The sequence below is a fragment of the Jaculus jaculus genome, chromosome 6 (assembly GCF_020740685.1).
Source record: "Jaculus jaculus isolate mJacJac1 chromosome 6, mJacJac1.mat.Y.cur, whole genome shotgun sequence".
Classification (NCBI taxonomy): domain Eukaryota; kingdom Metazoa; phylum Chordata; class Mammalia; order Rodentia; family Dipodidae; genus Jaculus; species Jaculus jaculus.
Window position 1 is genome coordinate 76,911,523 of NC_059107.1, and position 15,297 is coordinate 76,926,819.

At 40.5% G+C, this 15,297-nt stretch overlaps 1 protein-coding gene across 1 annotated transcript in view; it reads right to left on the minus strand.

Moving 5' to 3' along the window:
* The window catches only part of Edaradd (EDAR associated death domain), a 91,250-nt gene that overhangs the window by 60,817 nt on the left and 15,136 nt on the right, over nt 1–15,297 (minus strand). Inside the window, exon 2 of the mRNA XM_012949584.2 lies at nt 3,559–3,617. Coding sequence (XP_012805038.2) covers nt 3,559–3,617 — 59 coding nt within the window. The remainder of the gene's footprint in view (nt 1–3,558; nt 3,618–15,297) is intronic.

The following is a 15,297-nucleotide window of genomic DNA, read 5'->3' on the forward strand; positions in this document are numbered from 1 at the left end:
TTTGTTTTCCTATAGTGTGGAGACAGATCCATTTTTTCTCACCATTTCTGTGACAGTCATTTGGGTCAGCATGAATGTGTATTCTGGGCAGTACTCACTCTTGTAGAACTCTGTCTTGAGTGTGAATCCTAAGACAGAACTCCAAAGGTGACCATGCTGTGGATTGTACAGATATCTACACCTCAGTATAAGTGAGGTGTGCATGACTGCATAATGACCTCTATGTACTATTGGAGAGTGAACCTGTTAAAAGGAATTCAAGCTGCAAATGCTCTTGCAATCACATCTTTTTAGTTTGTTCACACCTATCTACAAGTATTTACTGTTATAGAAATGTAACTCAGATTAAACAATGCAGCATTCTCATGAGAACAGTGGCAATGTACCCATCCTATCCCCAAGCCCGGCTCAGCTTACATTCCCCTCATCCCCCATCTCCTCCTCCAACCTGAACAAAGTTTTACCTTCCAAATTGCCTATAGTTCCTATATACGTCTTCATTTGGCATTAGGACCTGGCATTAAAGGTTTGTTGTGATGCCCTTCCATGGAGTTCTTCTAAAAATGGGCAGTCAAGTCTCAGAACATCTAGAAGCTTCCAGACTCTCCCAACAACAAAAATAAATAAGTAAGCTGGGTATGGAAACATAGATCTGTCATTTCAGTTACTCTGCAGGCTGAGTCAGGAAGAAGGGAAAGTTTAAGACTAGTCTGGGACACAGTGAGTTTATGGCTAGCTTCTGGGCAACTTGGTAAGACCCAGACTCAAAATAAATGTCAAAAGGGGATGAGGATGTAGCTCAGTGGTAGGTTGCTTGCTTAGTATGTGAAAGGTTCTGGGTTCAATCCCTAGTACTAAAACTAAAACAGTAAGACTCAGTCATAGAAAACTGGAAAGTTAAATAGTTCTACTCCAGACTAACTTAGCTTCCCACAGCACAGTACTTCACACTTAGCAGTTTGCTTTGAAAGGCCTTGTTCTTCAGATAAACCATGGGCTTTTCAAAGGAAGGAACTATTCTTACTGTGCCCCTAGATTCTGAAGCTGCATTAAGTAAGATCTGCAGAAAGTCCACATGGACATGCACACAGTGGGATCCAGCGGGGATTTCCCACAGTTCTTGAGTGTGTCTACCCAGTTCCCAAGACTAAGTGTGGAAGGAGGAAGACCCCTGCAGATGACAAACATGGGAGTGAAGGCCAGTGGGTAGAGTAGTCTATGGTGCTGGACTTAAAAACAGTGTTATTATAAATGTAATTCATTAGAATGAGTTCACATTCAAGTAGGGAGGACCCATGAATTCAATATACTTCAACCTTCTGAGTATAGGCACGTATCACCATGCCAAGTCAATGCAATACTGGTAATCAAACCCAGGGCTTCATTCATGTTAGGTAAGCAGGTAAAAGGGATGCATAGATGTCTGCTAGAAGTAGAAGGGGGGAAGACTGGACAGGGTCAAAAGTAATAGAGCCAGTTTTCAAGCAGGACCATAAGAGCGGAGCCAAGGTCCTTAGATCTGGGTTCTCAGGAAGCTACTCCATCCCATATCTGCTGTTCCTGCCTTGTGCCCAACTCTGCATGTGGCCAGATGATCAGCACTGTGTGGAAGAAGTTAGAAAAGAAGCCATTACAATCTAGCATGGTAAGAAGTGGTGACTGGGTGAAGAAGGGAGCTCCTAAAGGTCCCAGCTCAGAGAAGGCCGAGGATGAGCAGAAAGGATGCACAGGAGCTCACTGCACAAGGAAAGGGAGAACGGCTAGGGCCAGAGGGAGGTGAGAAGCTAACTAAGCAGGTGACAGGTGAACTTGAGGCCCTGTTGTGGAGGAGCTCACCAGCCTGTCAAGGAGTATGCACAGAGCAGGGGTTATATGGGTGAATTGTGCACCTTTGAAAAGACACATTGACATGTGAGCCCCCACCACAGAATGTAGGCTTACTTAAAAATGGGCTTATATGGGAAATACCATGGCTGAGTAGTCTAAGATGCTAGATTTAGAAATGGGGTTATTATAGATGATTAGTTAGAATAGGTTTACATTAAAGCAGGGAGGACCCTTGATCCAATATGACCCATGTCCTTATAAGAAGAGACAAGAGTGCTGGGAGGTAGTGCCCTGGTAGGTGCTTGCTGAGCAGGCACGAGGCCTTGGGCACAATACTTAGCAAAGAAGGAGAGAGGGAGGAGAAAAAGGAGTAAAGAGGAGGCCAAGGAAATAAGGAGGGGAAAAGGACAAGAGTAGAAAATAGAAAGAATGAGGGGGAAAGGAAGAAAAAAGGAGAAGAGAAGGAGGAAGAAAAAAGGAGTGAATGAGGATATGTGGTGGAGAAAGGCAAAGGAAAAGTGAAGAAGAGAACAGTCCTGAGGAAGAAGAGGGCAGAGGAAGAAACAAAGAGGAGGAGAAGAAAGAGGAGGAAGAGGAGGCACAGAGAAGGCACCATGTGAAAAACTGAGAGAATGCAGAAAGCTTCCACATGACAAGGAACCTGCAAGGCTGCCTGCACCACTGCCAGTCAGAGAAAACAAGTGCAGAGTCTTCCTACGGGTTTCAGAGGTAGTGTGGTTCAGCCACCACCTTGACCTTGGACTTTCACCCTCCCGGTCCAGACCAAACACAGAAAAGAAAGGAAAGGAAAGGAAAGAAAAAGAAAAACAATGCATATAAAATATTGGGTACTGTAAAGCAATAAACACCCTCAGAGGGAATGGAGAGATGGCTTAGTGATTAAAGCACTTGCCTGTGAAGCCTAAGTACTTAGGTTCAATTCCCCAGTACCCATATAAGTCAGATATAGAAGGTGGCTTATGCATCTAGAGTTTGTTATCAGCAGCCAAAGGCCCTGGCATGAATATTTTCTTTTTTTCTCTCTCTCTTTCATAAATAAGTACCCTAAGAGCAGTTACATAATGGTGGGCAGGGCAGAGCTCAGGAGCTGGCTTCCTGGGACTAAAGGTGACAAGAGACAAAAACCCTACAGTGCATGCCCATCTCTGCTCAGATCCTGCAAAATAATCCTATTTCCCTTGAATATCACATTAGATACTTGGAATTTTCAAGGAAGAATAATTAAAAATAGTGTTAAAGGTAAACAAAAAGGCAGGGACCTGGCAAAAATAAAGATCTGTTCTGGTGTGTGTAAAACAAGAACAGCCCACTAAATAAAACCCAAGCTGGCCTTGAACTTGCTATATATCAAGGATGATTTGAACTTCTGATCCTCCTGCCTCCATCTTCTGAGTGCTGGGATTACAGGCAAGTGTCATCATGCCAAGTTCACACAATGCTGGGAATTAAACCCAAGGCTTCATGCATGCTGGGCAGGAAGGCACTCTACCAATGTAGCTACACCCCTAGCCCAAGATCTAAATGACTTTTCAGCCTGGACAAATCCAGAGCTGGTAATCCTACAGAAAATACCATGGGAAGGAAGTTTCTCTTGGGAAAATCTTCTTTGGGTTTCTGGTGCTCATGGAAACAGTAATGAAAATGTCAGGTAACAGAGGTAGGAAGGGAGCAGTGCAAGAGCGGTGGCTCCAGAAGCAGAGCGTGACCTACCATGGTGAAAGACAAAGTGCTGGGGTCTGTGTCTTCCACTGGCTCCTTTGCCATCTGGTCTGAAGAAACACAAAGGTAAGAATTTTCATGAGCATAGAAGCAAAAACAAGTCCTTTCATACCACTTTTACAAGCTATCTTACTGTGGCAACAGAAACACTCATTTCTAATCATTAGTGTCTTCAAATTACCGACACATCTCGCCAAAAGAGCTATTACAAAGAATAGTTTGAGTTGATTAAAGAGAACCAATAGCCATCCATTAGACAAGAAAAGATAGTCAACTGCCTAGCACAAGATGACCCCTCTCCATCACATCTGCCAGGATCTATGAGACATCACAGAGGAAGTGGCTGATCTAAACATGAGTGCTGTTCTCAGTGGTAGTCTGACAACCAGCTCCAGGGAGATGGTGACAGACACTGAGGACACTCAAAGCAGAAATTCAAAGGTTGCAGAGAGTTCAAGGTTAAGGTAGACATATAACATACCCACCAAGGCTCAGGAAAGATTGTGGAATAGGAGTCAGAAAGGTTGTAAGAGCCACAGGGTTAATGAGGCATTGACCCCATCCCCCACAAAGACTGACTGATGTATTCGTGACCTCCTGGGGAATACCACTAACCCTACTGAGGAGGGCACTCAGTGGATTGGGGTGGGGGAGAGATGATATAAGAGTATAACCTGATGAGAATATGACCAGCACCCAATTGGATCATACAATAAAATTCACAATCAATCAAAACAGAAGACTTGCAGTGAAGCGAGAGGATTTGGGAGAGGGAAAAAGGAAGAGTGGTAGGAGAGGATTGTGATCATGGCATGTTATTTATATTTATGACAGTTGCCAATGAAAAAGATTTCAAAAAATGAAACTGTATAAAAACAAAAACAGGGCTAGAGAGATGGCTTAGCGGTTAAGCACTTGCCTGTGAAGTCTAAGGACCCCGGTTCGAGGCTCGGTTCCCCAGGTCCCACGTTAGCCAGATGCACAAGGGGGCGCACGTGTCTGGAGTTCATTTGCAGAGGCTGGAAGCCCTGGCACGCCCATTCTCTCTCTCTCCCTCTATCTGTCTTTCTGTGTCTGTCGCTCTCAAATAAATAAATAAAAAATGAATAAAAACAAAAACATTATCCCCAGAACTTCAAAACAAGCAAACAAACAAAAACTGCCACATCTTGGAAGTTACTATATTCAAGGCTAAGGGGGTAAGTCAGGGATAAAGTGCTGCTTTTTAAACATAAGGACCTGAATTTGATCCCTAGAGCCTATGTAAAAGTACTAGATGGGGCAACACAGCCCTGTAATTCCAAGTGCTGGGAGGTGGACATGGGTAGACCCCCAGAGCCCACTGGAGAGCCAGTCTAGCCTAGTTAGTGAGTTCCATGCCAATCAGAGATCCTGTCTCATAAAAAGGTTGCTAGTATTCTAAGGATAATACGCAAGGTGGTATTCTGGCTTCCATACACATGTGTACCCACTCACATGTGTGTGCACATGCATACACACAAATTAAAATAAATATCTTCAAATACTCAGAGTTATAAGCAACCACAGTTATGCAGACATAATACTAACAACTTTTGCATTGGACATAACTGGGTAGGAAAAATTTAACTCTGAATTCTGTCTCTTCCCTTGTTTCCTAAATTCTGTAACTTTGTGTTTTCTAATTTTAAAATATTAAGTTCTTGATGTGGTTCATGTGACTCAATAAAGTAAAAACTGCCTCACACTATTTTTTATCAGACAGGTTGTCATGATTTCTCAATATTTTTTTTTCTTATCCTTTACTGCACATGACATTTAAGAACTTAGACAAGACAGTATCAAAAAAGGCACAGGCCTTGTTCAGGACCACCACTAGTTCATATAAATGTGTACCCAGTATAAAAACTTCCCCTTCTCCAAGGCTGGAAAGCCATTTACATGACAATGATACCAGTTGGAGTGGGATCTACAAGGTTTGTGAAATGCCCAACCTGCAGCCACCATTGCCAGCCATGCCAAGAATCAATTTTTTTATTTTAATTTTTTTTATTGACAACTTCCATGATTGTAAACAATATTCCATGGTAATTCTCCCCCCCCCACATTTTCCCCTTTGAAACACCACTCTCCATCAAATTCTCTCCCCTTCTCTTTTATTTTGATGTCATGATCTTTTCCTCCTATTATGATGATCTTGTGTAGACACTGTGAGGTTATGGATATCAAGGCCATTTTGTGTCTGGAGGAGCATGTTTTAAGGAGTCCTACCCTTCCTTTGGCTCTTACATTCTTTCCGCCACCTCTTCCACAATGGACCCTGAGCCTTGGAAGGTGTGATAGAGATATTGCAGTGCTGAGCACTCCTCTGTCACTTCTCAGCACCATGGTGCCTTCTGAGTCATCCCAAGGTCACTGCCATCTGAAAAGAGAAGCTTCTCTAACCAAAAGTGAGAGTAGCATTAATATAAGGGTATGAACATTAAGAGAAGTGCTTACTGGACTTCCAGGTAAGATGGTGGCATAGGAGCCAGGCCAAACCAGCCAAGGGAGGGATTTAAGCAAAACCCCAGTAAAATACACTCTTCTTCTGAAAAGTGAAGGAGTATAGGTTATTCTCAGACATAGCAGAGAAGTCGGAGAGACCAAGACCCACCAGAAAGGAGGAAAACGGACAGAGTCCCAGTGAGGCACTTGAGGCCTGATTCGCGCACCCACCCAACACAGCCCCTCCAGGTGCACCAAGGAGCAGCAGCAGCAGCAGCAGCAGCAGAGACCAAACAAGGGGATTTTTCAACTTCATCAGCCTCCTTGCAAAGTTAAGAAATCTGAAGGAAAGACAGCTGAGATGAACTAAGAAGCTACTTAACGGGATACAGGTGGAACTACGTGAGCAGCTCCAGAAGCCTGAACTCTCCCATGCCCCACCGGCATTCAGCCCTCAATAGCAGCGCAGCCAGCACAGCTGATCAGGCTCCAGCTCCACAGGAGAACACAGAGGGATCGAAGTGGGCACTCAGCATTGGTGAGATTAGAAGCCACTCCAAAAGGTAACAAGGCAGACTCTCTCACACACACAACAGGTACATAGGCCTGCATTGGAAGAGCTAATCTCTCTTTCCTTGTCAGGGAAGGTTATGAGGTATATATTCTTTGTTGGCTTTACCATTTTCAAATAACCTGAATTTGGGGGTTGAATATTGTTGCCATTAATGCTTTCATTTATAGGGCCTTTGTCTTTTGCTTCTGTCCTTTTTTTTTTTTTTTTTAATTTTTATTTATTTATTTGAGAGTGACAGATACAGAGAGAAAGACAGATAGAGGGAGAGAGAGAGTATGGGCGCGCCAGGGCTTCCAGCCTCTGCAAACGAACTCCAGATGCGTGCGCCCCCTTGTGCATCTGGCTAACGTGGGACCTGGGGAACCGAGCCTCGAACCGGGGTTCTTAGGCTTCACAGGCAAGCACTTAACCGCTAAGCCATCTCTCCAGCCCTGCTTCTGTCCTTTTTAAGGGCAGGGTCTGATCCAGATCCAATTTGACTTGGAACCCAATTCAGAACAGAAACTCTACCTCCCAGCTGACAAGATTAAGGGTGTAGAACAACACACACCCTTAGGGAATTTGGCTTTATAAGACTATCTGTTTGTTTTAATCCCCACAATTGCATACTTTTGTGCTTGTTTTTACTGATTGTGTATGTTTCTCAGGTGAAGTTTAGAATTTGCCAGTAAATTGTTCCACCAAGTCAACTAGAAGACTTTCTTAGCAAGCAAACTCAACATCTAGGATTACTTTTGTGGCTTGATTGGGGTACAAGAGCTACACCTGGAACCTTGAACTCATATCCTGAGGTTTTATAGAGATGGATTGCCACATCTGGGAACACTACAGATAAGCATCAAATCATTTCAGGATGCAAAAGTTGCTACAATATAATAAAAGAAACTCAAAGAATCAAGACAATACAGTCCCACCCAAAACTATAAATCCATCAGAAATGATCACCAATGAGACTGTTTTAGATGAAATGCCTGACAAAGATTTCAAGAAAATGATGGTATCTATGCTCAAAGAAATCAGAGAAGAAATGAAGGGAATCAAAGAAGAAAACAAGGAACTAAAGAAGAGAACTAACTTCTGAAAGAGAACACAAGAAACCAGCTTAATGAAATAAGGAGGTCATTACAAAACATGAGTAAGGAAATAGAAATACTGAAGAAAAACCAAGCTAAAATCCTAGCTCTGAAAAATACAGTCAGTGAAATTAAAAAAAAAAAAATCTGTGGAAAGTCTCGCCAGTAGAATGGATGAAGGAGAGAACATAATATCTAAACTAGAAGACCAGGTGGCAGACTTAATATAGTCCAACAAAGAAAAAGACAAGCTAATAGCAAGGTATGAATGGGAATTTCAAGATATCATGGACACTATGAAAACATTAAACATAAGAATTCAGGGTATAACAGGAGAATTTCAATCTGGAGGCTTAGTAGGTGATTTCAACAAAATCATAGAAGAAAATTTTCCCCAAGTTGGGAAAGAAATGCCAGTGCAGATACAAGAAGCTTTTAGAACACCAAACAGATAAAACCTGGAAAGAACCTCTCCTTGGCACATTATAATTAAACTACTAAACACACAAATCAAAGGAAATATATTGAAAGCAGTTAGAGAGTAAAAGCAAATCACCTACAAAGACAAGTCCACCAGAATAACTGCAGATTATTCAATACAAACTTTAAAAGCCAGAAGGGCTTTGGAAAGATGTATTCCAAGATCTGAAAGATAAGAACCGTCAACCAAGATTACTTTATCCTGCAAAGCTATCTATCTATCCAAATTGATGGAGAAATAAGGACATTTCACAACAAAAACAGACTAAAGGAATTTACGACAACTAAACCAGATCTACAGAAAATACTTGAAGGAATTCTTAATGCTGAAAAGAAAGCAAAACACACACAGGAGGAAACAGGAAGAAAAAAAAAATCACACTCAAATAACCGTTAAAACAAATGAGTAAAGGGAAAACAGGAAACACTACAAAATAAGAAGAATGGCGAGAATAAATGCAGACCTTTCAATAATGACTCTTAATATAAATGGCCTCAATGCAACAACCAAAAGACACAGGCTTGCAGACTGGATTAAAAGGCAGGATCCTGCTATTTGTTGCCTCTAGGAAACTCATCTCTCTATAAAAGATAGGAACTGTCTTAGGGTGAAAGGATGGAAAACAGTATTTCAAGCAAATGGGCCTAAGAAAAAACCAGGGGTTGCTATCCTAATATCTGACAAGATAGACTTCAAACCAACATTAGTGAAGAAAGATAACAAAGGTCATTTTATACTGATTAAAGGAACACTCCAACAGGAGGACATTAGAACCCTAAACATATATGCACCTAACATGGGGGTTCCCCGTTTCATCAAACACTATTAGACTTAAGGTCACAGATAACATCAAACACAATTGTAGTGGGTGACTTCAATACCCAACTCTCAATAATTGACAGGTCCTCCCAGCAAAAAATAAACACAGAGACATCTGAATTAAATGATGTCATGGAACAAATGGACCTAACAGATATCTACAGAACATTCTATCCAAATGCTGCAGAATATACATTTTTCTCAGCAGCACATGAAACATTCTCTAAAATAGACCATATATTAGGACACAAAGCAAATCTCAACAAATACAGGAAAATTGAAATCATCCCTTGTACTCTATCTGACCACAATTAGATTAAACTGCAAATCAGCAACAAGAAAAGCTATATAGCACACAGAAATTCATGAAGATTAAACAGTTCACTATAGAATGATCAATGTGTCATTAAAGAAATCAATAAATTCATAGAATCAGGCTGGAGAGATGGCTTAGCGGTTAAGCGCTTGCCTGTGAAGCCTAAGGATCCCAGTTCGAGGCTTGATTTCCCAGGACCCATACTAGCCAGATGCCCAAGGGGGCACACATGTCTGGAGTTTGTTTGTGGTGGTGTGCCCATTCCTCCCCCCCCCCTCACCTCTTTCTCTCTCTGTCGCTCTCAAATAAATAAATAAAAATTAAAAAATAAACAAAAAATAAATTCATAGAATCAAATGATGATGATAATACAACATACCAAAACTTTTGTGATATAATGAAGGCAGTCCTAAGAGGGAAATTTATGGCCCTAAATGCCTATATAAAGAAATTAAGAGAGTTCACAAATAAACAATTTAATGCTTCACCTTAAGGCCCAGGGGGAAAAAAAAGGCAAACCAAAAATCAGTTGACTGGAAGAAATAATAAACTTTAGGGCAGAAATTAATGAATCAGAAACCAAAAAACAATCCAAAGAATCAATTAAACAAAGAGTTGGTTCTTTGAAAGGATAAATAAGATTGATAAACCCTTAGCAAATCTGACCAGAAGAAAGAGAGATGAGACAAAAACTAATAAAATTAGAGATGAAAAGGCACCATTAAAACAAATACCAAAGGAATTCAGAAAATTATAAGGACATAGTTTAAGAATATACATGCCTCTTAGTTTGGAAATCTGAAAGAAATGGATGGTTTCTGTGATTCATATGACCTACCAAAATTAAGTCAAAATGAGATAAACCATTTCAATAGACCTATAACAAGTACACAGATCCAAGCAGTTATAAGAAGTCTCCCAACTAAAACAGTCCAGGCCCAAATGGATTCACTGGTGAATTTTACCAGACCTCATGGAAAAACTAACACCACTGCTTCTCAAACTTTTCCATAAGATATAAAGAGAGGAATTCTACTGAACTCCTTTTATGAAGCCAGCATCCACCCTCATACCAAAACTAGGCAAAGACAGAACAAAAAAAGAAAGTTACAGACCAATCTCCCTCATGAACATAGATGCAAAAATTCTGAACCAAACATTGGCAAATAGAATACAAGAATGTATCAAAAAGATTATTTACCCTGACCAAGTTGGCTTTATCCCAGAGATGCAGGGATGTTTCAACATATGCAAATCAATAAATGTAATACATCATATAAAAGTTTGAAGGATAAAAATCACATGATCATCTCAATACATGCAGAAAAGGCATTCAACAAAATCCAACATCATTTCATGGTAAAAGTATTGCAGAAACTGGGAACAGAAGAAACATATCTCAACATAATAAAAGCTATTTATGATAACCCTACAGCCAACAAATCTAAATGGAGAAAAAGTTGAAGCTTTTTCACTAAATTCAGGAACAAAACAAGGGCGTCCACTGTCCCCACTTTTATGTAATATAGTACTGGGAGTCTTAGCTATAGCAATAAGGCAAGAGACTCTCATAAAAGGGATACAAGTTGGAATGGAAGAGATCAACTTATCACTATTTGAAGATGATATGATTCTATAATTAAAGGACTCTAAGGACTCTACCAGCAAACTGTTAGAGCTGATAAACACTTTTAGCAATATAGCAGGATACAAAATAAATACACAGATATCAGTAGCCTTCCTATGTACAAACAATAAACATGTGGAAGATGAAATCAGGGAATCTCTCCCATTCATAATTGCCTCAAAAAAAAATAAAATAAAGTACGTTGGAATAAACTTAACCAAGGAAGTAAAGGATCTCTACAATGAAAACTTTAAAACACTCAACTGAGAAATTGCAAAAGACAAAAGGAAATAAAAAGACATCCCATGTTCTTGGATCAGAAGAATCAATATTGTGAAAATGTCAATCTTACCAAAAGCAATCTATTAATTTAATGCAATTACCATTACAATTCCAATGGCATTCTTCATAGAAATAGTAAAAGCAATCCTAAAATTCATTTGGAAGCACAAAAAAAACCCATAAATATCCAAAATGATTTGGGGCAACAAAAATAAGGGTGGTGCTATCACCATACCCGATTTTAAGCTATATTACAAGCCATAGTAACAAAAACAGCATGCTACTGGCACAAAGACAGACATGTAGATCAATGGAACAGAACAGAGGACCCAGATGTTAATCCAGGCAGGTACAGCCATCTGATTTTTGACAAAAATATTCATTGGAGAAAAGTCAGCTTCAACAACAAGTGGTGCTAGGGAAACTGGATATGAAGAAAGATGGAAATAGATCCTTATCTTTCTCCATGTTTAAGAATCAAGTCCAAGTAGATCAGGAACCTTAATATCAGACCTGAAACTCTGAAACTGCTAGAGGAAAAGGTAAAGGAAACCCTTCAACACATTGGCATAGGTAATCACCTTTTTTTTTTTTTTTTTTTTTATTGAGGCAGGGTCTCACTGTTGCCCAGGCCAACCTGGAATTCACTATGTCATCTCAGGGTGGCCTCTAACTCTTGGTGATCCTCCTACCTCTGCCTCTTGAGTGCTGGGATTAAAGGCATGCACCACCATGCCCAGCTCAGGTAATCACTTTATATATATAACCCCAATTGCTCAAAAATTAAAACCACTAATAACCACTGGGACCTCATGAAATTACAAAGCTTTTATACATCATAGGACACTGTGGATAGAGCAAAGAGACAACCTACAGAATGGGAGAAAAATCTTTGCCAGTTATACATCTGACAGAGAATTAATATCCGGAATATACAAAGAACTCAAAAACCTCAATAAGAAATCAAACAACCCAATTAAAAAATGGGCTATGGAACTAAATAGAGGGTTCTCAGAAGAAATACAGATGGCATGCAAATATCTAAAAAAGTGTTCTACATCCTTAGCCATCAGGGAAATGCAAATTAAAACTACATTGAGATTCCATCTCTCTCCTGTCAGAATGGCTACCATCAAGAAAACAAATGATAATAAATATTGGTGAGGATGCAGTAAAATGGGAACCCTTCTACACTGTTGGTAGTAATGTAATCTGGTACAGCCATTGTGGAAATCAGTGTGGAGGTTCTTGAGACAGGTAAAAATAGATTTGCCATATGATCCAGCAATAGCAGTCCTAGGCATATATCCTAATGACTATTCTCACTACCTGAGAAATACTTGCACAACTATGTTTATTGCTGCTCTATTCACAATTGCTAGGAAATGGAACCAACCTAGATGTCCATCCACAGATGAATGAATAATGAAGAATACAATGGTAAAAACATGGTAAAGAAAAATGAAATTATGAAATATGTAGGGAAATAGGTGGATCTGGAAATTATACTAAGTGAGGTAACCCAGGCCCAGAAAGCCAAATGTCACATGTTCTCTCTCATGTGTGGATCCTAGCTACAGATATATAGAGTTGTGTGCAATCTGGAACCAAAAATCAGTAGCAGAGGCCCATCAGCTAGAAAAAGGCTATAAGGGAGGAAGGAGAGGGAAAGTCTTAAGGGGATGGTATTGTATATATGTAAGTAGAAGAACAGAGTACAGGGAGGGGAAAGGCCTAAGCAAGGTCAGGGGAAGAGATTGTATAAAAAAGGGTGAGGGGGGTCAATAAAAATTCAAGATATTCTGAATAAGACATATAAAAATCTACTTTCTTGAATAATGGCACATCCAGAAGCCATAGATTGTTACTAGAAAAATTTCAGTGCCTAGAATGGGTATCTTCTAGTAAGTTGTTGGCCAGGGAGGTCCCTGTTGCCTCCACAACATTACAGGCTATTGCCAAGGCCCCTGGTTTCCCATAAGAAAGAGATGGTAAGACCCTATTGCTGAAGACTTCACATGCCTGAGTGGCAAGGTCACTGAGAACTCAAGCTGGTGCTGAGCAGAACACTTTCTCCCTGTAGCCCAGCCAACTGAAAGCTGGAAAAAGCTGTACTGTATGCAGCCTTATAGGAGACAGAAATCATCAGCAGTGAAAACAGTAGACACTGGAAGTCTCAAGTTTGTCCAGACAGGCCAAATGACTGAATGAGTGCAATAGTGACATGTCTGCTCTGGGGGAAACCAACTGCTCTCTAATTGGACTAAAGACCCACTCTATGGGACAGAGTACATGCCTGGTACTAAAAACATAATCAAAAGCCTATGGCAGGGGAGATCATTAGCCTTAGTGGTATAAAGCCTGCTTTTGTCTGGATAAATGCATATATTACTCTCACCAAATTGCCCTGGAAGCACAACACTTAATGTTCATATTCATATACTAATGCCACTCTCACTTCTGTTTAGAAAAGCTTCTCTTTTCAGATGGTAATGACCACTGGGATGACCCAAAAGTCAAGATAGTGCTGAGAAGAAGGGACAACAGAGTGTGTAGCACTGAAACATCTCACACCCTCCAAGGCTCAGGGTCCACTGCAGAAGAGGTGGTGGAAAGAATGTAAGAGCCAAAGGACGGGTACCACTCCTTCCATACAACTGTCTAGACAGAAATTGGTCTCAATATCCAAGAAAGACCTCACAATGCCTAGCAATACCTACACAAGACCCTCATAATAGGAGAAAAAGATGATGACATCAAATTAAAAGAGAGACTAATGAAGAGAGGGAGGGAATATTATAGAGAGCAGAGTTATGAAGGGGAGGGGAGGGAAATACCATGATTTGTTGTCTGAAAGTATAGGAGTTGTCAATAAAATAGAGGGGGGGGAGAGAGAAAGAAGAAAGAAGAAAGAAAGAAAGAAAGAAAGAAAGAAAGAAAGAAAGAAAGAAAGAAAGGAAGGAAGGAAGGAAGGAAGGAAAAGAAAGAAAGAAAGAGAAAGAAAGGAAGGAAGGAAGGAAGGAAGGAAGGAAGGAAGGAAGGAAGGAAGGAAGGAAGGAAAAGAAAGAAAGAAAGAAAAATAAAGGAAGGAAGGAAGAAGTACTTATTGGGAAGTTTGGTGAGCGTAGTATATACATTTAGCCAGACCCCAGCAGACAGTACACACTAGGCTCATGACTACCCCTGTTGTAGGTTTTCAGTATCAGGGATGTATTCCCTCCCATGGAGCGGCCTCCGGTCCAATTAGAGAGTGGTTGGTTTCCCCCATAACAGACGTGCCACTATTGCACCCATTGGCTCATTTGGCCTGGCTGGTCAAATTTAAGGCTTGCAGTGTCCACTGTTGAGTATCTTCACTGGTGTTTTCTCTCTCCCCCAATGAACTACATGCAGTGTAGCTTTTTAAAGCTTTCTGTCAGTTGGTCTACATGGAGGTTTTCAGCTCAGCCCCAGCAGGATATCTCAGTGACCTTGCAGCCCAAGTATGTGGAGTCTTCAGCAACAGGGTCTTACCATTTATTCCTGGTGGAAAACCAAGGGTCTCAGCAATGGCTTGTAATATCTTGGGGGTGTCAGGGACCTCCCTGGCCAGAAACTCACTAGAAAGTATCCCATCCTTGGCACTGAAAAAATTCTAGTAACAATCTCTGGCTTCTGAGTGTTCTATTGTCCAAAAAAGTATGTTTCCATATGACTTATTTATGTCCTCTTAGTTTTTTTTAAATTTTTTTGTTTATTTTTTATTTATTTTATTTGAGAGCAACACAGAGAGAGAAAGAGAGAGAGAGAATGGGTGTGTCAGAGCTTCCAGCTACTGCAAACGAACTCCAGATGCATGTGTCCCCTTGTGCATCTGGCTAACGTATGTCCTGGGGAATTGAGCCTCGAACCAGGGTCCTCAGGCTTCACAGGCAAGCGCTTAACCGCTAAGCTATCTCTGCAGCCCTCCTCTTAGATTTTTAGTTATTTATTTATTTTTAACAGTGTAAAAACTATACAAATGTTTTATTTTCCTAATATCAGTAAACAGAGTTAGAACCATATTAGTACACAGAACAGAGGCCTAATTCATGAACATGAAGGCTATTAGGA